Here is a 25,380-nt window from a genome sequence, read left to right on the forward strand (position 1 = left end):
ATAGGCCGCTTCACCCGTCAGATATTTGTATCGAATCGCATAGCAGGACATCAGATCAAACCGTTCTACACTAACATTTGTACACCGGCATTAACACACCCGGTCCTAACTCAGCATCAAATCTAGAATGTACAAAAACCAGGATAAGCAGGAGCAAGGCCTATCGTTTATCGTCAGGCCTATCAAAATGGCCGATGCATCTTGTTATCGAAGTGCATGTACCCACTCGTTGTTGTTCCCATGGGGGCCAAACATAACGCACTGCAATCGTTAAATGACGAGTAGGTACATGATGGTGAAACATAACGCTTCCAGGCGAAAACGCTATTTGAACATACTTGATATTCTTGATCTTTACTCCCGTTTTCCCATAGTTTTTGTGCATTTTAATTTCCTTGCCAAATTTGCTTACTGTTTAACGATGCCAGTGGAAAAAGTACCATCTTGAATACCTTTGAACCCGAATGTTTCCCAGACAAGATATAGCTGTATCGGCAGCTACAGACGCCGGGCGGCGGCCGGCCTCGTCACGTGTTTGCGAGGCGCTCCTGGGTACGCGTTCTTGACCTTCCCTGACCAGGGTACTCGGTTCTGCACCATAGTGACCTCCATGACCCTCACGGCATGGACTAGAGAGCGCGCAGTGCGTGCAAGATGCGAAGCGAAGCGGTGAGCTAAGCGACACTCATAACACGTGTCTGACCACCTAAAGAGGGCGTTCTCGGCATGAGCCATGTTCTGAAAGTAGGAGTCCGTCGAGCTGCCGTCCACCACCGAGTAGATGATCTTACTCTGCTTGGCCAGCGCCTCTAAATTCTGCACCGACGTCTTCAGAGAAACGGGAGCTGGGTGAGAGCGGGCGGCACAACACAGAGGCGCAGCCAGCGCAGCACTGAAGCGGTGGCCCGGTAAGATGGCGGTCGTTTATTGGAAAGAGTTAGCTACATGCACAGGAGCGTTTAAGACCACAGCTTATGACGACCATGTCGCGTTTGCCGGTGTTGTTGTCTTTGTTTAAATCACACACGCAATTGATGGATCACTGTAGTAGCTCTCTTTCATTTGTCAAAGTTTGGACAATTTACCGTTGATATGATTGTACGATCGCACGCTAAGCATGCGCACTTCATCAGAAGAGGTACAGTGATGCTGGCCACTCAACCACGCGCATTTCCTCATTCCTCGCATTCTATTTTTCGGCCGGCACCATGCCATGCCCTCCCCCCTCCCCAATCTAAACCGCGCTTTGGTGACCCAGCTGACCTGCCTGATTTCCACTTATGCCCTGAGGCTCTGATCCCGCCCCCTCCCCTGCCCCCTGCCGGCGCCGTTCTCACCTGCATTCGCTCGACCGTCAGGAAAGCGGCCAGGTTGGCGGTGAACGTGGCAAGCATTAGTACGACAAACAGCCAGTAGGCGGCCACTAGCGTGCGGCCCGAGAGCGCCTTGGGCGCCTCGCCACCGCCCTGGGGTGTGAACGAGGTCAGCGCGAACCAGAAGCTCTCCTTGAGGGTGAAAGTCCTGCCGGTGTCAGGGCACAGGTTGTCAGAAGGTAGCGAAAGTTCGTCGGAGTCAATGCAGGACGATGACAATGCGAAGTGCAAATTGAATTCACTTTTAGCATGCGATCTGACTTTTGGACGCTGCTGAGTGGCTTATGCTTCCCTGGTCCGGCTCTCATCCGGTTTATTTTGAACAGGATAGCTCAAGTACAATACGTGATTCAAGTCTGGTTATGATGGTTAGCTATTTGCGCGCGTTATTCTGCTGCTAGCCTGATAAGGTACTCGAAATGAATTGCACAGATAGGCTGTAATCCAAACCACAGACTTCCGCTACCAAACTGGACACGTTGACTCCACACACCTGCACGGGTAGGGGTAGTTGTCGGGATTGTTCTGTGCGCTGTATGGGGAGAACTTGTCGAGCACCCAGATCATGAGGCCGGTGACGACGAGGGCGCCGACGATGCTGAACCACACCTCCTTCTTGAGCACCGTCATGAAGCGAAAGATGGAGTACTCGGGCTCCTGCTTCCTCACCACTGTCGGGTGGTGGCCACGGCCCGATTTTTAGTGGTCAGCGGATAGCCTAACGGTCTGGTCCGGCCCGTGGGGCTCTCTCTGGCCGAGGCTTATCTCAGAGCAGGTTAGGTGGGGCCAGAGCATCGCGTGAGCGATAGTGGCGTGCCCGAAAACAGAGTAGCCGCTTCTTTGTTTTAATGACGAGTGCGGCAAGCATAGCACCGGTGGCTAGTGTTCCCAGGCTTATGGGTTTGCAAGATGATGGCAGCCTGTGATGTACAAACTAGCATAGTCTATGAAAGAAGAGTTTGTGATACACACAGAGCACAATATGCCACAAACGTGTTTGTAGGTGTGAAGCCAGAAGCGTGTTTGAAGGTGTGACGGGCATACGCACCGATACTGATGCCGGACTGGTCGAAATAAGGTGCGACGAAGTCGATGACCTCCTCCCTCTCCGAGGTCATGGTCAGGGCCGCAATCACAATGTCAGTGTCCTGCCAAACGACAGCTGTTGACGTAAACATGGCATCTCATGAATATTTGTCAAGTGCTCTGGTCTCCATCGAAGGCATCACCTGAGTCCCTTTCACCTTACGTGGACGCAGACGTCTGTGAGCGTACAGCCCATGAAACGTGACAGAGAAGATTGCTTTTACTTTGTCACGCCATTGACAAAATAAAACTTTCGAGGGCAAAATAAGCATGCAGTTTAAAGAACGTTTCGGCCAAGGTCATTGCAACATTCTTCCAAACTTACAACACCCATATCGCCACTTAGTGAACACGCTATCACACAGTCCATCGCTTCTCTTATGTCATATATTTTACCAGTTCTTTCCTCATCGTTTGTTCGCTGTAGCTGGGCCATGCCATAAGCACGTAATAGAAACCAAACCTCCAGGGCACCAACCAATTGAGCCATTGTATGTCGAGCAAGCTGCCCAAAAATGTGTGCCGTAACCTCCCCCATTAAGTGCTCGAGTCTCATCATCGCAAGCGTTACCTTCTTCAAGCCCGTCCATCCCTCATCCCAGAGTAGCTGCAGCGTCCCTTGCGTCTGCCCCCGCCTACCCACCTTCTCTACGAGGTCGCCCACCAGACCGCTCCACTTGCTCGTTTGCACGTTCTTGGCCCCGAAGGCGCCGTCCGCGGGGAACACCAGATCGTAGTTGAACTCCATCTTGTCAGCCAGCTTGTCCAGCAGCTCGATGCAGTAGCCGCCGTACACGGGCCGGCCGGACGGGTCGCGCACCGGGTCACCGCGCGAGTTCCGCACCATGAACGTCCACGGGTTAGCCTGGGGACGGACGGCGGGGCCGGGGTCGTGTTGGGGCCTCAGCTGAACCGGCGGACGCACGCCCGTCAGGCGGAGACGTGAAGGCTAAACCGCAGGCTTGCGTTGCGCACTGGCGCGGCGATGGTTGCTTCAGAAAAGGTCTTTTTACGCTACCATGAAAAGACAACGACCTTATTTGGGAACAAACCTAAAATGCGTGAAAACTGGGATAAACGGGTGCAAATCTAGGGACTGTCGCCAGGCCCATCAACATTATTGGTAAATTACGGTATTTCATGATTCGGTCACACGGGACCAAACTGGCGAACTTAAAATAGCGAATAGGTCATGAAAATGGAGGAAAACTCTTCAGTGGAAAGTACAAGATTTACGGGCTATTTTGATATACGCATGGTTACCGACGATGGGGTTGGCTCCTGTTTATCTCTATTGTGCATTTCACATTTGCTACTAAATTATGTCTCCGTCTTGTAGTGCATTAAAATGGTTTAATTCACTTCCGGAAGACACTAGCCTAAACTTTGAACGAGCGGGGCCAAAATGTTGTTTTCGGATAGTCAAAAGTAAGTCACCTTATCTTCATAAAGCTGCATTCCTTCCAAAAAAACCGCTGTGAAAGCGGTTGTTCCGAGTCCAGCCGTTCAACAGATGAATGCAACTTGGTCGTAGCGTATTTATACAAGCGTGATATATTTTGCTTTTGTCATGATTCCACGCGTGGCTGGTGCTAGTGTGGTCACGTATTTGTGTAAGGCACAGCTTGTTTTTCACAACAATTCGCGTTCAATTTTTCCCTAGCCAAACGCCTGTTAGCTCAGTGCTACTGCGCGCTCTGATGCCGTCAATACCGTTTGTTCCGAAGCGAGTGCTACCGCTCGCTCCAATGCAAGTGCTATCTTACACTCCAACACCACTGTTGGTGCGTCTTCCATTTTCATTGCTACCGTACGCTGCAATACCATTGCCACTGAACGCTGCAATTCGGGTGCTACCGCAGGCTCCAGACGCAACATGTTGACCCGATGACATGTTAGTGGCAGCGCGCGTCCAATTGGCACTGGTGACGTCACGATCGGCTCCGTGTGTGCACAGGCCGGCGGCCTGTTTGTGGGAGCGGCCTGGGAAGCCGGCGGCTGGCCAGGCGATTTGTCACGGCAGCGACGGCGTCTTTGTGTGATGACGCCGGCCGTTCCATGGCCGTAATTGTGCGCGCTATGCAGCACCGGCGGGCGGGCGCTCGCGGGGCGCTCGATCGAAGTCGCCCCGGGCTCCGAGGTGACCGTCCCACGGCCAGTTCGGCGCCGCCCCAAACACGACCGGCCCGTTTGTTCGCCGCTTTTACGATAACTCGCCCGGGTTTTGTGATCAGTGACGGGTTAAGCACCACCTGCGAGAATATGTGCGGTTTAATGTTTGCCACGTGCAGTTGAATGTGCGGTTTAATGCGCCACGGGGAGGGGGATGGTATCTTGCCCCCACCCAGCTTACAAAGTCGGTTGGCCGTGGACCGTGATGCAGGTCCGGGACATTAGCTTTCCTTTGCGGAGCAGGCTGAAGATGCGAAAGAGCGGAGAAACGGCAGACGCTTCCGGCGCTGGAGACCCGGAGTGGGGTCGGAGTGGTTGAAGCTGGAGCAGACGCAGCCGATGATGAGTGCCTCCAGCAGGATACCAGCCCTCCAAGCCGCTGGAAGGTTGCCATTTGGCGCGAAACCACTTACGCGGCAATAGCTGTAAAATTTCGTCCTGCACAACATGGATGACAAGAAAGTGTGTTATTTTGATTCTAGCTTATCATTATACAAACTTTTGCGCGCTCGCTTCGCCGTGCTAATGAAAAACGTAGAAAATCCAATTTTGCATCTTTTTCAGTTTAAATCACGATTCTAGGTGGCCTGGTTGCCGAGACATGGCGTGAAATGTGAAAACTACGGCCGGTAACGGCCGTAGTTTTCACATTCATCTTGCTGGCTCGCGCACGCATGACACGCAGCACGCGCGGCATGACGATTCACACGACGTGATTTTCTGTTCGGATGCCTATCAACGCATGCCACTTCCCAGTGGCTAGGTGCGTTGGGTGCTGCAATGCGTCACGACACCTTTAAACCTGTGAAAATTCGAAATTAAATATTTTCGAAGCTTGTGGGTGTGACATGTAACCTGTTGGTACGCACACGTGAAACACATGACTGACCATCCAGTTCCATATCGCGGCATACCAGTCCTGTGTGCCTATGTGCTCGGAGTACGGAAGTGTGACGTAAAACGTAAAAACCGACGAAATCAGCAAAGTGGATCTTCACAGCTAGTGTGCACGTGAAACTTCCCATCTTACGCCACGTGATTGTCCGTTATATTGCCTATCAAACCAGGGCGCTGGCAAGTCGCTTGGTGCGTTGAGTGCCGCGATATCGCAAAAACGTTTAAACCCGTCGAAAATAGACCACATTCATGCTTCGACACATAGGCGGCATGACACGTGGCACATGTGGCCAATCACTGCCATCTTATACTTCATTCCTTATCGAAGCGTGCCACTTCCGCGTGTGTCCGTGTCCTGGGTGCCGAGAATTGGCGCAAAACGTGTAAACCCGTGGAAGAAAGCAAAGGCCATCTTTAAAAGCGTACCACATGATGCGTGCGACCGTAGCATTTTGCATGGCACATGTTTTCGTGCCACACTCGGCTCGCTCCGAGCCGCAGTTGTCGAGATATCGGTGAGAGATAGCATAATCGGTCGGAGAGAGTTAGTTACGGCAGCCAGTCACGTGATCAGACGGCCGATTAATCTTGAAGGGACCAGCCGCTTCGGCCGAGAGACACTGGACAGCACCGTTCCTTTGCGGCATGAAAAGCCGCCGTGCAATCCATTAGTCTAGGCTCATTTGGGGGTGAATCATTGGAAAGTGATCAACAAATGGGTGATAAACGGAGACACGCTGGTGTAGTTTTCAACGCTAAATTATAAATGGTGTTGATGGTAGCGGCTTGTATTTGGCGCTGACTTTTTGAACTTGGTCGTTTGCAACTTACATTGCTATTCGCAACGTAACGGTGTGTTGCACAAACTTTTAGGACGTACTGAAAGTGTAGCTACTTCAATTTTGAATGCTGGCAATTAAAATTCACGCACCTATCTGCACTGTGGGCCGGAATATAACCCAAAGCGTAAAAACACGATAAAAATGGCCAATGCTATCTTTCCAACACGTGTGGACGCGCTATGTACCATGTGGCGCCTTAAACTTATACCAATCCGATGACCAATTCTGGAAGTTTCATATCGATGCGATATCGATCGATATATGCGATATCGATCGATGGTTATCAAGACATGGCTTCGGGAGTGGGCCGAGTCGTACCGTCATCCGGCGGTCGCAAATGTTGCGTCGCCCGTGTTAAAGCTATGGGGATCCTTCGACCTATTTTTGTTCACCACGCACTCACTTTGCGAAATGCAGAAATTTCACGGGACACTGCCGCGCCCTGCCATCAGCTCTTGGTCGTGACAACATTTCATTAAGAAATTCATCACCCTTTGGTCTGCGCAGGATCCCAAAGAATCGGTGGCATACACGCCCACATTGCTCCTTGAGTATAATAGTAGATACCAGAACCTCCTTCTGGAAACGGAATGTGTTGGCCAGCAGGATTAAGGAGTGTCCGAGGCACACCTTTTGATGTGGATGCCTCTGGTACTGCCAGTTGTTACATGTAGTAAGCAAGTGGTCAAACGTGTATGTTAATGGTTATTGATGCATGGTACATCTTTCATAAAAAACTAAGCTAGTTCCAGAAACAGGTAATCAGTGTGGTCAAAGTCTTACGGCAGCAGCACTATTCTGGAACTCAATTTGGTTGGCTCTTACTTCTCGTTCTAGTTAATTAGTGAGCCATCTGTTTATCACAACAAGTTGCGATATCAATTTCTCTCGCTAACAACGCAAAATACTCCATCCGGAAGTATGTTCCAAAGCCAGTAAATTGGGCTCGCACCTTGCAGGAAATGGAGGTGTCTATGGACCATAACAGCGATATTCATTTCATCCACGACCTTTCTACCCCCTGCCCGGCCTCCAGATCTTGGTGGCGTCACAGCACGGGCACCACTCGCCTGGTGAAGTCACAGTACGGGCACAACTCCGCCTGGTGCCGTCACAGCACGTTACAGTCGCTCTGCCTAGTGACGTCACAGTACGGGGCACCACTACCTAGTGACGTCACAGCACGGCGCATCACTCCGCCTGGTGACGTCACTGTACGGGGCACCACTGCGTCTGACGCCCTGTGCGAGACGCCACTGCACGGGGCACCACTGCGTCTGACGCCCTGTGCGAGACGTCACTGCACGGGGCACCACTGCGTCTGACGCCCTGTGCGAGACGTCACTGTACGGGGCACCACTGCGTCTGACGCCCTGTGCGAGATCTGCGTCACTTCGGGCACCACTGCTATGGACCCCTGTGCGAGGGACGCCAATGTACGGGGCACCACTGCGTCTGACGCCCTGTGCGAGACGCCACTGCACGGGGCACCACCGCGTCTGACGCCCTGTGCGTGACGTCACTGCACGGGGCACCACGCCATCTCACGCTTCGCGCGAGCATCGGAGCAAGAATGAGCAGCACCGAGAGCCCGATGCTGCGACACTGTCCCTCACATCACTTGACTTGGCATGGCACGTGACGTCATTTTCATAGCAGCGAAGGGAACCGACCACAGACCAGTCGTCGGTCCGTTGTATGACCAGCTGTGGAACGGACGCGCGCTGAGCTTTTTGTGAGGAGCGGCAAAGTGCAAAGTCGTGTTTCGCTAATCTTTTAGGTCTAAAAGTATCTCATCGCACACAGCTCGAGAGCACCTTCCCTGATTCCTTTTTAGGTCATGTTTATGAAAATGGTGAGTGGCGGGCAAGTGAATGCAATCACTATATGGTTAAATGCACATCTAAATATATTCAAACGCCATCCTGGCATACTCGTCTCCTTGCCTCTAACTTCATGTTTCTTACGAAGTTGGGCTAATTTTTGGTCTTGTTAGCTTTTGTGAAACCGGCAGGAAGCTCCGCGGGTAACACTTCGCGCATTAATGCAATTCTTTGGCTACAGGCGACTCTAAGCAGGCTGGAAGCTCGCCGCATGACATATCGACCTGGTTTAGTCATGGGGTAATGATTGGCGGTTGAAATTTACGACGCAGGTATTCGGGTACTGACGTGAAGCTAACTGGCTTGAAATTGACATACTCCGCGTCCGGCCCGTCAAAGCAGAACACCCTGGCACGCTATCATCATTAAACCCAAATATCAGGCCGCTGAGCACGTATCCTGCATGCGCACTCAAAGAGCTACGCCACGCTGAGTTGGAAATCCAGCGCAACCACTGCCACGACCCGGAGTCGCCAAGCCGGGCCTCTGTCGGCGCCTTCAGTCGCGACACCGCAGCAACTCACCACAATGACGCCAATCTTGAAGTGTCGCTTGATCTTGGTGAAGACGTGGTTGGGGTCGACGACGAAGCTGGCGGAGAAGCTCCAGCTGCCGAGCCGCTCTCGGTTGGTGGCGTCCATCTGCCACAGGTCCATGGCGGCCGAGGGCAGCAGGCGCTTCTCTTTCAGCTGCATGCTGACGCTGCTGGCGGCCGCCTGGGGGAGCGGAGACGGCTACAAGCGCGAGGTCACGCCCGTCGTGGGGGGGGGGGGCACAGGCGTGCAGGGGGTCAAAAGCGGGCACAATGCTACTGGCATGGGAGTGAACGGACAGACAGGGAGCACTTGGACGCAGTGACACAGTACCACTCCGGTACGGAAGTCAGCTGGAGTGCCCCCCCCCCCCCTCAACCAGTGGTGGCGCACTCTCAAGTCAGTTGATAGCCTGCAACACGTCAGTTGGCAGGCCAGGGATACCGACGGTACCGTCCAGGTCATTCGGTACCCATAGCCAGATCAGTGGTTGTGCATGTCATGCTATATGGTGGCTCGCCTCAGTCAATTGAAGTCTGTAGGTCAAATCAAGCCAAGTCAAGTCAAGTCTGCTCGGTTGGCCGTCCGGTCAGCGGGGCGCGTTGTCGGCGTCTCCGCCGATTAGCCCGGACCCGCTGACGCACGTCCGGTCGGTGGCGTGCGGGTCGGCCCTTGCGCCAGGAGCACCGGCGGCGCCCCGCTGCCCGGCTCTGGAACGACCGGCCGGCCAGGCGTCGGTGTGACATGAGGAATGGCCGCGGCGGGGGCGCTGCGCGGCCGGGGTCAGGCCGTCGACCGAGCGGACGGGACCGGGTGGCCGGCTCGCGCACCGGCCAGGAGTCGGTGCGCCGCCGACCACCGAACTCGGAGGTCGCCGGTGTCAGCCAGGCCCCACGGTTTCGCAGTTATGTGACACAGCGGCCTGGCCGCAGGCGACACCGGCCGTGTCACCGATACCACTTGCAAGAGTGGGCCGCTAGACGGGACCGACGGGAAGTTAGCAACAGACCACATCTGAATGGTGCCCTGTCGGGGGTCTGTTGTGGCACATCGACCATAGCTGGTGCTCTGCCTGCGCAGGGCGACGGGTTGGTGTAAGCATGACAGTAGAACACCGATGCGCAATGCAACTAGACGCAATGTTGGCAGGTCTCGAGGTAAAGCCTCTGACGAGCCGGTCATTGTTCGGTGAGGACGTGGGACGTAACCGCCCACCCGTAGCGGGGTGGGTTCGAGGCGCTTTAGGCGCTCGCTGTTTGCCTTTGACTGGGATGGTTTGCGGCCGGTGGCAGCGACCGCCTTAAGCGTCAGCTGACGTCAGAGAGCAGGACGGATCGTCGAACATTGTGTCACGTGACACTTCGCCACCAAATTCTGCCGCTGACCTGGAATTTCGCCATCAGATGGTAGGAGTCAAGGCTCATGTAACAAGCGCTGCTTAGTGTCAGCTCATATCTCAGAATTCATCCACTCAACAGGTTTGGACTAAATCTTAAAAACAGCGACCATAGAGGCGCAGTCGACTCCGCCGCGAGAACTGAGCCATATCAGTTGGGGCGACGGACAGTATACAGTCCTGCGATAAATAGTCAATGCTACATGCAGCGGCGTCCGTTTCGAACCGGTCGTTCTGTTTAATGCATCGATGGCGTGTTTGAAAGCGGCCTCTGTCCGTACAGCTGCCGCAGTTTTCAGCGTGTGCGCTCATGAAAAGGTCGTCAATGCCGCCATTGTGCAAACAGCGCGGCTGTCTGGCCCTGGCAAGTGGGCATGGCATTCACCGTGGAGCCGCCAGTGGAGGGCTGTCAATGCCCCCATTACAGCGCTAGCAGGACGCCCCAACCATTGTATCACCCCTGAAACGTCGATGACGATGCATTATTTCTGTGGTGTCGAAGGAGCAAAACAGAACACTGATCCAGGAGCGGGAGGATGCGCCGCCATCTTGTCCGACAATGCTCTACAGATACACGCACTGTTGGGCATCGGCGCTGTCCACGCATGTGCGTGCGGGTCAGGGGCTTTTGTTTATGGCCAGACGCGTGCTCTCTTTTCCTGAGGTGAAGACTGCATCTGCTGGCAGCGGGCAATGACGGTCAACGGTCTTATGAAGACTGGCTTGATTGTACAGTTTTCCTTGGCGTCAACACGCCACGCAGCAGATGGCGTCATAAAACTGGACCTAGTACCTTCTAGACAAAGTGAACATGGCGGTCATAGTCTCCTTCCTGTTTGCCCTAGCGGCGGTTAAAAATGAAAATAGAATGAGAAATCGCACGGGGTAAGTAAAGGGAGAAGAAAATACTGACTCCCATTTCAGTTGCACCGTCCAAAGACAACCAGGCCTAAGCGCCATTAGGTAAATTGTTAAGAAGTATTCTTAAGTTTCAACAAATGAAATAGATCCTATGTGCTGAGAAAAAGTAATTTGGCAACGTCTTGAACGCAACATTTCGCTCAGATTTTGAACTTAACATCACAAGATGCAGCTCTCCGAGCCACACCAAATAATATAAAAACTCCGAAAAATGACGTTTGCATCTTTATGCCTTCGGACGGCAAGATTGTCAAGATAGAACGGGTTTGTTTTCTTTTCATATCACATAAGTTGTTTACGGCACGGAGCTCACTGCCGCCAAAAAGCCTCTATCACCCGTGATGCAGGGCTAGAGGGCGCGTTACGTTAGCAATATGATTACCCATGTTCGTCCAGTACCACTTCTGACCCAATCTAGGATGGGTAGCTGTCGGGTTCAGATGCGTGCATCATCTCAAATGTAAGCCCCAGCAAGGAAAACGCTGGTTTAAAAAAAATTAAAGCAGCATTTGTAGGGGCAATACCATCGGATTCATAGTTTGTTGGTGGGTAACGACATGTAAATACATTTGTGTAAATGGTGCGCTTCGTTTCGCTCCCCGCATAACAGTACCCTTACATAGCATGAGGGCATTACTTGTCACGGTATAGAAAGCTGTAATCTCACATGGGTTACCACAAAGTACAAAAAAAGCATTGGCTATGTTTAACTTTATAACTTAAAAGCTGGGCAACGCTGTGAATAGCTCGGTCTGACTTCAAGTATGGTGGCGATCATAGGCGCGCTTGCCCGTACTTCATTACAGGCTAGTAGTCTGGTGTCCATGTAGACGAGCCGATGAAGTGCTCACAGGATGCAGTGGCGAAGCTCTGGCCCTCTGGAAATTACAGCGGGCTTTGGACTCGGCCTGATACGTCAGGGCCTTTTGCAGATTCCGCTCGGCTGGAACGCTTCGCATAACGAATTGTGATCGAAAAGAGGTGTTAGGGGCTGCCACATGCCTTGCCACGTCACCGATATATTCACGGAATATGTCGAGCATATCATCCCGGCCGCAGCGGAATAATACCGGACCATCCCGGCCGCAGCGGAATAATACCGGACTGAGCCCTCTGACGGACCGAATCCTTTTAGTGATGGGCCACGAGTCTTCACCGGGCGTAAACACCTCGCAAAAATGAAGTCTGGTGTGGACAATTTGAGATGTTGAGAATGAGCAAGAATCCACCAAAACCTGCCTTCCGACATCCAGACCGGTGACGGCTAACCTAGATACTTGCGCGTACTGTAAGTTGTGGGATACTTGGCCCGCGCGTGGGATTGGCCACTTACAATTATTTTGCTTCTGAAACATTCATCCCAAGAGTGGAAGAATAGTGTTCGAAAATGGTCCTTCGTTTACGATTTCCTCTTTTGGTGTTGAGTCAGTGGGTCGGTGACAGAGCAGCTGGTCAAAAAGTTTGGTCTTACCAACTCATACGCGTCGTATAAAGCGGTTGAAATCGAATTTCATTATTCGCCACAGATATTCGCCACTATAATTGTCCTGTCGTTCTTAAGTGACGCAGCTCATTGATGTAAATTTCTGAGTTTTTTTGCTGTTTGTCGTTGGTCCCTGCAACAATGCAACAAGCAACATTCAAGTTGCCTAATCACTGGCCAGGTGTACTTGAAAACAGTGGACAGTGGTGACGAACTCCCGATGAAAGCATTCAGGGACAGCTCTAATGTATAGACACATTCTCAATGTATCGCTGCCTCTCACCTTCCCCCTCACGATGCTCAACCTGTGATGTCCTACTTGTCTCTTGATATACTAATTTCACCTAAGTGTGCGTATTTTGGTTCGGGATGTCATGCACGATCAGATTAAACACAATACAAAAACAAAAGAATGGGCTCTAACGGGAACTTCGTTGTTTGCAGATCCCTGACACCAGTAAGTTTGTGTTTTTACTCAATGAGCTCAGAATCAACGCAAGTAATCCCTACCGCTACCGCAACGCTTCATGCCCAACACTTCACGCGTCCAATGTGGACCAAGTCTCTCCACCTCATCCTAAAGATTTCCACCTAAAACGAGGCATTCCTCCAATTCCCTCTTCCGTCTCTGGCTTTCCAGCTCTCTTGTCTACTCTCCTTCGCTCTCCCTCCTTCCCTCACATTTAACTACCCTCCCTTCCTGCCTCCATTCCTCCCACCTTCCCTCCCCCACTCCCTCTTTCTTTTCTTACTTCTTCCCTTTCTTTTCTCTGTCCTTCTTTCCTTCCCTGCTTCCCTTCCTCTCTTCTCACTTCTCTCCTTCCTTCCTTCTTTCTCCTCTCCTCCTTTCTCCCTCCCTCCCTTCCTCCATCCCTCCCTCAGGTATATCGTACCTGTTCGAGCCGGGTCGAGAAGTCCCGGGTCATAGTGTCCGACAGGGCCGTGGTGCGCCCACAGTCCAGCGCCTTCGGCGCAGTGATCCTGCCGTCCGCCGACATCTGGACGAACGCCGTCAGCACCACCTTGGTGCCCTGGCGAGCCGTCAGCGCCGGCAGCTGTAACCACGGTCGCAGTGCACCTCTCAGTGAAGAGCATCTCTGCTGGGGCGTGACTTCAGCCGTGGCTCTGTTCCCACCACGCAGTTCACACGATGAGCTAGGGCATGATTGAGCTTCACTCATGGCTGCCAAATATTGGCAGCTCCGATGGAGTTGAGGATAATGAAAGGTGACTTTCTGGAATGCTTCTCGAATCAAAGGCATTTTAGCGTTACAGGCGTTTTCATGACCTCTAAGCCCTGCGGACAGGCGGAATAGCTTGACACATTTCTAAGTGTCTGGAATTCAGGAAAGAAAGCCAGGTGGATAAGTTGTACTGTGCTTCAATCATCTGCTCTCGTCTACTTGGTGTTTTTCTACATCTTCAAAATGCAGAAAGATGCGTCAAACAATTGTTTATTTGCAGGTTTGGTGGCGTTCTGAAAGCACATTTGGTAACAAGTTGGGCTTCATGCTTCTAAAGGTCATTAAGAAATTAGCCTTTCAAACATTATTCACCGTGGGAAGACTGGTTTCTCTGTTCAAAACGCAGGATGAGATCAGAAACGTGTCGAATTTTGTTCCCTAGAGTGAGCACAGGCACGGTGGTGAGCGTCAAGCCTCTCAGACAGTCAAACGTCATAAAAGGAACAGCGAAACGCTAAAGCAAACGCTGTTCGCTCGGCTGCTCAAACACGCTTGTGTTGGCAACGCCGCCGCTCTCCTGGGCAGACTGTGGCGCAGGAGCTCACTTGGAAGTCGTTGGGACAGGTGCAGTCGGGTGCGAGGCCGACCAGACGGCAGCACGCGCCGCCCGCCACGTTTACCACCGTGATGGCCGTGCGCAGCGAGGCCTGGTTGAACTCGGCGGCACGTCCGTCCGTCAGCACCACCGTCCACCACGAGTCCTTGGTCATCAGGCCCGAGGATGTGGCCTGGCGAAAGAAGGAGGTTAACACCACCGTTTATCACGAGTCCTTGGTCCTCAGGCCCGAGGATGTGGCCTGGCGAAATGAGGGGGTTAACACCGCCGTCCACCAGGGGGTCCGTGGTCATCAGGCCCGAGGATGTGGCCTGACGAAGGAGGAGGTCAGCACCACCGTCCACCACGAGTCCTTGGTCATCAGGCCCGAGGACGCAGCCTGGCGATGACAAGGTTAACACCATCGTCCACCATGTCCGTCCGTCCACCCTTTTAATTGACTATTGTTTAGAAGTCCGTGACTTGCGGTGTGCTGAAAACCAAGCAGAAGGTAAGCCACCAACAGTCACGCAACAAACACTTAAGCACGTGCTCTGATCCTAGAAATCCATCGCATCAAAAGGTTCAGACCCAATATTTACGAAGTCTTGTGAAATAAAGCCACATGATCTTAGAACTTTTAACTGCCAAATTACGAGATGGAAAACCTGGAAAATAATTCGTAGAAAATCCAGCGAGCGAACCAAGGCTTTACCGGTCCTCAACTCAGGCCTTCCAACGCGGGCATGGGGGCCCACAAAGCTGCACTCAGGCGTGCACGGCGCTACTATGAATCCAACCATATGCATATGTATAGCCAACTTGCGCAGACTTAAATCACTAGAAAGTGTCCACTCCATCCAAGCGCTGCATTTTACACCGGACTATAGGGATGTAGTGGCATACACCACTGCGGCAGCCGCCACTTCTTACACTAGCCATCAGCTGGTTGGCGCGCTCCGTCTCGGCAAAGATGACGTAGTAGGTGGGCGTGGGCCGGATCTTCTTCAGGTCCTCCACGATGTTGTTCTCTAGCCCCTCCATCACCACCACGCGCAGCACGGTGTTGCCCAGCAGATACAGGATCGACTGATTCATGCCTGCCACCAGTGACGCACGCAGGCTTTGGTAGTTGACAACGGTGTGGGGGTGGGGGGGGGGGGGAGGGGACGGCTCAATCTTGTGCTGATAACTCAGTTTAGCCCGCCGGAGGCGCACGCAATTTGTTGCGTGGCGTAAAAGGGGTTGGCATGTTCTCGACCTAGTTATTTCTTGTCGTCTACCCAAGAATGTCCAGTGTCAACATTTGTTCCCTGACATATCAAGCATGCAGGTAATACAGAGGATGAGGGGAGACACGCTACGTCAGGGTTACTATGTGCATACTAGAGCCCACCGCACGCCACTCGCTTAGCCAACACTCAGGCGGCTAGGAGTGGGTACAGACGGCCGAAGCGCTCTCCGGCGCCTGGAGCGAGGTACAGACGGCCGACCCCTCTCAGGCCGTCAGAGCGGGAGGGAAATGAGGGGGGGGGGTAGACGACTGAGCACTTTCAGGCGGTTAGGAGCGGGGTGCAGACGGCCAAGCGCTGTCGGCAGTCATTAACCTCATTTTGGTGACAAACCGAATATCAAGCGACTCAGTTCCTGCATCCCCGGAGGAGAACACGGACATGTGAAGCAGCATCTGCCTGCTCGCTGCTTCAGCGGCAGGCTTTCTGCAAGATCGCGCTAGGTTACGCGGCATGATCTTCAGATGCATCATCTTCCTACTCATGTTCACAGCCACCCGTCTGAATGCATGAAATGTTTGCGATCAGGGAGCAACCAGAGCCGTGACAGTTTACCACCGGCCACCGAGGGAACGGCCGTGATGCGACGTCTCTTCTGCTGCAGTAGCCCCCCGAAGTATCAGTACCTTGACCAACTATGCACATTATGCTCCACTGGTGCCCGACTCTCATCATCTCCTCTAGCCTTCTCATCTCCCTTCTGTGCCGAAAAAGTGCTACCTGCGTGAGTTTTGTTTTTATTTCCGTAAGTACTACGTGCATTGACAAGCCTTTCAAGCTGACATCAAAGCCAAGCAACTCAGCGTTTATGAGCAGCCGGTCGAACCGGAACGCCAGGACGCACGTTGGTGGCGGCGATGTTTGCCTTAAACCGACGGCCCGCATTTAGCGGCCCAAGTAGACCTGTTATGGCAGCCGCAAGTGGAGCGCGGATGCAGGCGCTCATTGACCGGTCCCCTGAGGGTGATGCCGGACCACACTGTGTGCGGCGGCGCGTGAAATGCGCACCGCACCCGTGGCCTCGAGGTGACTACAAAGGCCGCCGCCTGACACTGGGCACGTATCGACACTGACACTGGGCACGTATCGAGCGCACCGCCGCCTGACACTGGGCACGTATCGAGCGTACCACCGCCTGACACTGGGCACGTATCGAGCGCACCACCGCCGGCGCCGCCGCCGGTCGCCGTCTCGCTGAGTGTTCAATGAATGGCGCAAATTAAGGACGAATGCGGCGCGTGGGCAGGGATGCCGCAGGGTGAATGCGAGGTGGAGTGGGAGGTCTCGGAACCGATTGCCGACAGCGCCCGCGTTTGAGCAGCACATCAATGAAGGGCTACTGGACAGCTTGTTCAGTTGGAGGGTCAATTTTACACACGTATTCCTTGGACTTCGACGATATTTGCCGTAAGAGGTTCCCAGGGGCAATACAAATGCATGTGACGTCAATACACTTGTTAAATCAGCTGTTCAGCACGTGAAGCTGTAGGCAACGTCTTTGCTTTGCGCTACACAACTATTTTTGACTCTCTTTTGTCTTGGAATCGCACTTTTTTGAAAAATATGGGTCCTCACGGGTTAGTCTGATTCTCCGATTCAAGGCAAGTTCAGTGTCGCATCTTGGCCAAAATTCGTGAGTGCTTAGGAGTGCATCAAAAAGCTTGAAAGCGGTAGTTCCATGCTACTTTCATTCTGAGGGAGTCAGAAACACAATATAACATTGACATTAACATTGGCTTCAACGCTTGAAGCAGTCCTCTTAAGACTCTCTTACCTTGCTGATACCACATATTGTACATATTGTCTAGCTGATTTGTCACATGACCGAAGGGGGCGGCAATATTTAAAACAAAAACAACTTAAACTGCGTCTAAAAGGGTGTCAAAGGAATCTTTGAGACCGCAGTAACTCGATGCTGCGTATATAAGTGAGATATGAACTCATAAATGTTGCTTCGACCCTGTCTGTCCTCACTTTGACATTTGTGTCCTGTGCTCAACCTCGACTGAGAAAACACGAAATGTCAAGCCATGTAGAAATTTTCGTACCAAACAGACAGATGTGGAACAATATTAGACTTACTGCATCTACATATTTTACAACGCGTCAAAAGTCGCAATATGCTTTGAAACGTTCAGTGGACAATAGCAATGTTCTAGCCAAATATTTACGCATCATGGCGAATCTTAATGCAAACGTATTATCATGTATATATATATATATATATATATATATATATATATATATACATCCTTATGAAACCGCACGAAACATGACCGCATTGCCATAACACCTAGTGGCAACGTGTCTACCACATGCAATGCTCGGAAAAACATAGCTAGCTGTGTACGTTCACGCCCAAATCTTTCATGGATTTCGTTTTCCAGTCCAGTTCCATCTTTAAGGTATCTTGTCTTATTTGAACTTAATACCAGGTCCCCGGGACAGACCAAGGGCTGTTAGGATTGCCTGGGTAGGAAGGCAGTTGAGTATTAATGTAAAGTAATGAGGTATGGTAAAGTAATGAGGACCTTATGGGGCTTACTGGAGGTTGAGACGAGGTATTAGTTTCACGTATGGACTAACTGTTCAGATATCGCCCTCGTCAGGTGCGTTAGTGTACACGCAGTCTTACACCTCAGGGTGTATCAGCTATTCGAAACCGCCTTAACGAAAAATGGAAAAGCGAAACGGGGAGAAAATTCCTCAGCCTAAAAATGGTGAAGCTCTTTTCATTCCCATTACCATCATGTGACTCGCACGCAAGAGCAATGCACATTTTAATGCTAGAAGGCCTGCTTGCTCACCTTTCTGGTCCTGGAAGATGAGCGCTGCGTCGGTGGCGTTGGCGTACTCAAGGTAGCTGTCGGCCGCCTGTATGAAGGGTCGGTTGGTGACATCCAGCTGCAGCCAGGGCAGGTCGGAGAGGCGCGCCTGCTCACCAACCCCGCTCACACCGTCCCAGGTCAGGTCTACCACCGCCGAGTAGCTGGAGCTCGTCTGGCCGCACACTGCCGGCACGGCGCGCTCACGCTGGGGGTGATCTGATCACACTGCATCAGGGATCAGGACACCGATAACACCGGGTCAAAGTCACAGGGCAGTGGCCTTACCGGGTCAGTGACACAGGTCACCAGTCACACCGGGTCAGTAACACAGGTCACCAGTCACACCGGGTCAGGACCGCAGGTTATTCCTCATGGCGAATCAGGGCCACCGGCCACCAGTCACGCCAGGTCAGAGTCACGGGACACCAGCCATATCAGGTCAGGGCCACAGGTCACCAGTCACACCGGGTCAGGGCGCACAGAAACGGTCACGCCGGGTATGGCGCAAAACAGGAGCCATGCAACAGGTCGGATCGTCGCAGTTGTGTCACAGCGATACAGGCATATTGAAAACGCGGCGCTGTGCCGCTTCGCAGAGCCTATACCCTGTTAACAGCATGCCAAGCCTGGGCTCCCTGAACGTCTCGGCAAATATCGTGCGGCCTCGATAGCCTCCTCCTCCAATTAGCAGTTTGCGGGCCTCATGTCCCCACTGAATAACTGCTGCGTACGGACTGTCATTTACGCGGCGTCCAAATGGCCCATTGTCGGCTGATGGCGCCAGCTGACGCGCGCGCTTGCTCGGTGTCCCTAGACGGCCTGGCACGGGGCGTGACCGGCACCGAGGCCGCCAGCGGACGGTGGCATCGGGTGGAGTCAGAGGACCGTGTCAGAGGACCGTGTCAGGGAACTGTGCCAAGGGACGGTGTCAGAGGACGGCGCCAGCGGCAGAGTCAGAAAGCGGCGTCAATGGACAGTGTCAGCAGACCGTGCTAATGGGCCGTGTCAGTGGATCATGTCAGCGTACCGTGTCAGTGGACTGTGTCAGAGGACCGTATCAGAGGACTGCGTCCGAGGACGAAGTTAGTGGATGGTGTCAGCAGGTGTCAGCAGACCGTGTCAGAGGACGGTGTCAAAGGACAGTGTCAGAGGACGGTGTGAGTGGACTGTGTCAACGAACGTAGTCAGAGGGCCGTGCCAGCGGACCGTGCCGGCGGACCGTACCAGCGGACCTTGTCAGCGGACTGTGTCAGCGGCCCGTGCCAGCGGACCGCGCCAGCAGACAGTATCAGCGGACTGTGCAAGCGAACCGTGTCAGCGGACTGTGTTAGCGGACCGTGCCAGCGGACCGTGCCAGCGGATCGTGCCAGCGGACCGTGCCAGCGGACCGTGTCAGCGGATCGTGTCAGCGGACCGTGTCAGCGGATCGTGCCAGCGGACGGTGTCAGGGGACCGCGTCAGCGGATCGTGGCGGCGGACAGTGTCAGGGGACAGTGTCAGCGGACCGTATTAGACAACAGTGTCAGGGGACCATGCCGGCAGAACGTGTCAGCGGACCGTGTCAGCAGACCGTGTCAGCGGACCGTGTCAGCGCGCCATCTCGTCCGCTGCAGCGCGTAGCGGTTGCGAAAGCGACGCGAACATTTTACCGATTCTTGTGAGCCAGCCGGACCAAGGCGTTTGCTGAAACGCCAGCTTTGCTCTAGTGTGCAACTATGCAAGCGGGGCAAAGGTGAAATAAATGGTTGCGTGCCTTGTCAAATAAGAGCTGTTAAGTTTACGGAGCTGCGTGAGAAATTGCATGGCACATGCCACTTTGCGAAGTTTATGGCAAAAATGTTCTGATCAATTATTCGGGGTTAGACTTGCTACCAGCACATGAATTATGCTGCACTACACACAGTGTGTTAAAGACATCTCAAGACTTACAGATTTACAACACCACGTCTCAGGTACCGCTTAGTCGCCGATGGTTGTGTGCGAAGTATGCCGAGGGCGCAGCTCGAGTGATGTCTTCATTTTTATAATTATTCGGCTCCCATAGCCACAATCCGGCTCTTACCACAGTGACCTCGTTTCTCGTTAATGAGCCAGCTCGAATATGACTACATAACGCTTCTTAATCATGCCTTCCCTATGCCGCAGCTCTAGAACATTGTATGCCACCGCAACACGTCTGCTAAGTGTTCGATGAACGCGAGTCGGCGGCCGCGCGCCAAAGGACCTATAATTCATCTCCACCGTGATGCTGTTCAGCGATCGGGACGTGCCCAATGCTGACCTCCTTGCAAACTTCCTACCGCCTGTCCAGACATATCAGTTATGCAAACAACGCCACATAGTCAGCAATGTTCACAACAATCATTTCTCATCGCTACCGAGGGTGAGTTTATTAATGGTCTGTTCATTAAGGGACGCTTTCAGACCGAACAAAGTTAGGGGACATCCAAATATCGTGTAATTTGGCATAACACAACTCCCATAATTTGCCTTCCGCCCCTGATATGTGCATGCATGAAATGAGGATATATATATATATATATATATATATATATATATATATATATATATACATGCAGCCACGGCCGGACACGTCCCCTAACTTCTGTCAATCCAGCAACACAATGGCAGGGCCAATGGGCCTGCTCCTTTCCACATCGAAGGCGAGGCTCAGGAAATATAAGGCTGACACACTCAGAAGCAACACGATGGCAGAGTCAATAGGCTTGTTCGTCCGGCATCGGAAGCGAGGCTCAGGACAACGCTCAGAAGCGACGCCTTCGACCAGCCGCTTTTCCTTCCTCATCGTCGTTCGCGTTGAACAGCTGCCATCACTCACCGTAATCCTTTCGCTCCTTGTCCGTCAGCTTGTTGTCCACCAGCACAAACTGCGGCGTGACGCTCAGACCCGGGTTGGATGACGTCATCTCCTGGATGGCGTCATTGATGCTGCTCGTGAGCGCCGAATCGTGGCCATCCAACAGGATCACTGTGGACCCAGAACAAGATGAACCGGTCATTGAAAAAGGATCACGTTGGGTTCAGGGCGAGACTAGCTTGGCATCCAGCGGGATGACTGGGCAGCCAGGGGGAATTTAACTTCGCATCTGACAAAAGTACTGTGGATCCAGGGAAGTTGAGTTCGGCGTTCATTACAATCACTACGACCCATGTCAAACTGAGCTGTGCGTCCAACAGGATCATCGCCACTGCCGGGTAAAACAGGAGTCCAACAGGATCCCTGGGGATCTAAGGCGAATGCACTAAACATCCAACCGGACTACTCCACATTCAGTCCAGGGTCGATTTGACGAGGCGCCCAATGGACTGCGGATTCAAAGTGAACGCAGCTATAAGCTCAACAGGATCAATGAGAGGTGCACGATTAATGGAATTACGCGTGCAACAAGATCGCTACGAATATTCCAAAGTGACATGAACTGGGCACATGACATAGTCAGAATGGGTTCGGGATAGAGGAGACCAGGTACCTAAAGGTTCACTGCGGATCTAGAGGTGACTGAATGGCATCATGCTTGCTGTGGCACATTAAGGGTAAATTAAAAGAAACACTCAAGATAGGTATTGTGGATTCAGGATGAGTGATCCAACAGTTCAACAGAATCGAAATGAAGCAGATAGACAGGCATCACTCTCATAGCGCCGACAGAGGATTAGAACGGAAGAACTAGTGATGGACATGCACATGTTTTTATGCGTTGAAATATTGACTTAAAGCTGGAGCGCAGTTGGACCAAGGGACAAGGTAGACCGAGGGGTTCGGCTAGAAAGCCCCGAGCTGACCGCACGCGTCGACATGGTTTCGTCAAATAAGCGGAGTGCTGAGCAGTGAAAAGTGACACAAGTGTCACCAGAATCCGCCAGGAAGCTGGTTTTTCACCGAATTCGGACCCCTGGCTTCTAAAGTTGGGGACCTGGAGTAAAGGCGGAGGACCCCCCCCCCCTCCCCAATGCGAAGGGAATACACCCCGGATCGCACGGTTGCGTATAGCATTTCATCCAGCACCGTCACATCCTGTCTGCGAAAAAGAGAAGCGGTTGAAGCTGAAGCGTCAAGACGCACTTGCTGTTTGTTTTGTATGAAAAGCTATACAATTGCTTCCTTTCCTCGTCTGTCACATTATTTACGTGTAGCATGGTGCCTTGCTCCGTAAAAATCACTGAGGCTACCAACATTGTCTTGTTTTTTTCAGTAAGGTGCATTTGAATGCACTTTTGCTGTGGAAAAAGCCAGAACACTATACGCACCTTGGGTACATCTTCCTCTGGGCCCGTGCCACATAGACACCCTTTGTCATCAGTAAGACGCTGAAGACGAAAATCCACGAGTTTAATTCATTTGATTGGAATTTGGCTGATGACATGATAATATACGCCTGTGCAATTAGCTAAGTGCCACGCAAAGCAAACCTTGAGCCCATACATGTTGCGATGGCTGAGCGTAATGGTTTTTGGTGTCGGTTCGGCGAGCGCCGGCATAGTTTGCCGGTCAGCGGAACGAGACAATACAGCCATTAGTACACCTTTGTCCGTGGTGTGTTACGTCAGTGTCCATTACCAGCCAGCAATTTGTCACATCCATTTTTAGCGAAAGTTGAGCTCGCGTCAGAAAGTCCAGCTCATCGTCAATATCTTTTGTTCGTTCGCTCTGAAAAATGAACATGGCCAGGCGTGCAAGGATTAGGGGTGGGAACATGACCCGGCCCACTCGGAGCGTTCACTAATTCACACATGCCCAGTCACCACAGCAACGGTGCTGTTAGGGAGCATGCCCCCTTTTTGCGCTTTTCACTTACTGTTACATCAGACGTATACGATTTGATCGGCGATGCCAATTTTCTTGAAATCCTTTGAATGTAGCTCAGAATTTTGATTTGAAGTAGTCGACCCTCGGGGAGAAAACTCCTTTGGCTCTTTGCTCACCAACCGAAACCAATACATTTCATTCGCCTTGCTTTTCTAACGTATAGGTATGTTCTGTATTTGTAATGTTTTCAACTCAATAATACGTCAGAATATTTGTGTAATGAATGCTACGAAAGTTTGAAACACTCTCTGTTTAGATAACAAGATATGCGAACATGAAGTCATTATTCCGTGAACCCAACGAAATGTTATACTATGGCGTTAAATTAGCCCTGGGGCGTTTTCCAGTGTTTCTTTTCAAGGCGCACTTCTGCTTGGGAATGGGAGAATGACATGATCCATGTGACGCACCGGTTCACACTTCAACCAACTTCCCGATATCAGGCCCTCGCCTGCTGGGCCAATCACAGGCGCTCTTGTATTCGCACCAGTAGTGGTGCGCACGGTCATTGCCAAGACGGTGGTCGCGACTGTAGGAAACAAGCGTAGTAGTACTCGGTAGTGCTAGTACAAAGCGGGGACAGCGTAATTTGGGCTAGGAAAAATTGAAATTGATATCGGTATTACCAGTTGGCGGTGCTGCAATGGCATTACCCAGTGTTGTAATTAGATATAATTACTTCTGAGGTTTCACCAGAGTATGTCTTTTTCAATATGCCCCGAAGGTGGGACACTCCCTTTAACTGCAGCAGCCAACGCCGCTTGTTTCGGTGAAAACTGCAACCCCGGCCATTGGTGTCCTTCCTTATTCGTACTCGTTTGTGGTGGCCTCCTGCCACATTTTACCTCATCTTTATCTGCCCTATTGAGCACTACCGAAACCCCTTTAGCCTCTTCGAGCAATAAGCCCAGTGGGTAGAACACTGGGAGGGGGAGGGGGAGGGGGGGGGGCATTCTATTTTCCAGTCAGAGACTAAACGGCCATTGCGTTAGAGTGCGTGTGCCTGCCGGTTGTCATGCCAACGATACAGAGGTTGTGTCCTCTGATCTATACGGAAGCCCTCAGAGGGACCAATCATTGAGGACCTTAGAGTTCCTCTAATCACCTGGCTGATGGCGAAGGTCGCCTGACACGAGCACCTGGCCTCAGATCGGCACGAGAGCCTTCATTGACGCAACAAGACGCCTCATCGCCGCAGGTGGTCACATAATCAGCACAGTCTCCAATTCGACGCAACGTGCCCTTGGCTGAATTGGGGTGGAGAGCCTATGTGGTACTGGGAGCTTTGACTGACATAGGGTCTTTTCATCGTCTCATTGGTTATTCTCATCAAAGGTCTCATACCTCCCTTCATTGTCAGACGGCCCAATCAACGTGAGAGGTCCTCTGGCATTCGGGGCCCCGTCCTTGGCCCTGTTCAGCAAACGTTCCCTGGGCCGAATCGGGGCTCCTAGCCGACACAGAACCCTCCGTTAGGCACTGTTGGCCCCTGGCTGACAAATGGACCCTCGTTGTGCCAGGGGTCCCGAACTCCCGGCGAATGCTAATCGCGGGTGCTGACCTTGCCCCTGCTTGGGAGGTGGGTTCCCGGGGCTCAGCCGACACGGAGCCAATTGTTTGGTGTTTGACGGCTCGTCCTTGGGGGTCGGGGTCCTTAACGTAACCTACAGATCGCCTTCCGTGCGCCTCAATCAAGCATTTGGGTCCCTTGTAAAAATAGAACCATTGTTAGGCGGTGTAGGGTCATTTGCCGAGACAGAGGGCTCTTCATTGACTCAGGGGTCCGATCAGTGCAAATCGTGGGCTCCGGTCTTATTCCTGCTGGGAAATGGGCTCTCTCCAAGAGCTGACACTGGAGTAATCTGGTGACAAATCCGTCGCATGTCACGGTCCTTGAGCCTCCACCACAGAGGCGTGTTTCGCAAGACAGGATTGGAGGGGAGGGGGGGGGGCGTCTGAGAGAGAAAAATATAATCCTCCATAACCTAAAACAAGATTTTACATGCTCTAAAAGATCTAAATATGCATAATATAATGTAAGATATAATTTAATATTATATGTATATA

General features: G+C 52.3%; 1 protein-coding gene across 1 annotated transcript in view; it reads right to left on the reverse strand.

Annotated features, from left to right (window-relative positions):
* Positions 1-25,380, reverse strand: part of LOC119106364 (ionotropic receptor 25a-like) — a 42,230-nt gene that overhangs the window by 7,107 nt on the left and 9,743 nt on the right. The window contains 10 exon segments of the mRNA XM_037229990.1: positions 1,338-1,521; positions 1,867-2,044; positions 2,422-2,521; positions 3,103-3,324; positions 8,778-8,969; positions 13,480-13,641; positions 14,376-14,558; positions 15,299-15,465; positions 18,465-18,668; positions 21,325-21,474. Of these exon segments, the coding sequence (XP_037085885.1) occupies positions 1,338-1,521; positions 1,867-2,044; positions 2,422-2,521; positions 3,103-3,324; positions 8,778-8,969; positions 13,480-13,641; positions 14,376-14,558; positions 15,299-15,465; positions 18,465-18,668; positions 21,325-21,474 (1,742 nt within the window).

This window comes from Pollicipes pollicipes, unplaced genomic scaffold (genome assembly GCF_011947565.3).
Source record: "Pollicipes pollicipes isolate AB1234 unplaced genomic scaffold, Ppol_2.1 Scaffold_6138;HRSCAF=7277_pilon_pilon_pilon, whole genome shotgun sequence".
Lineage (NCBI taxonomy): Eukaryota > Metazoa > Arthropoda > Thecostraca > Pollicipedomorpha > Pollicipedidae > Pollicipes > Pollicipes pollicipes.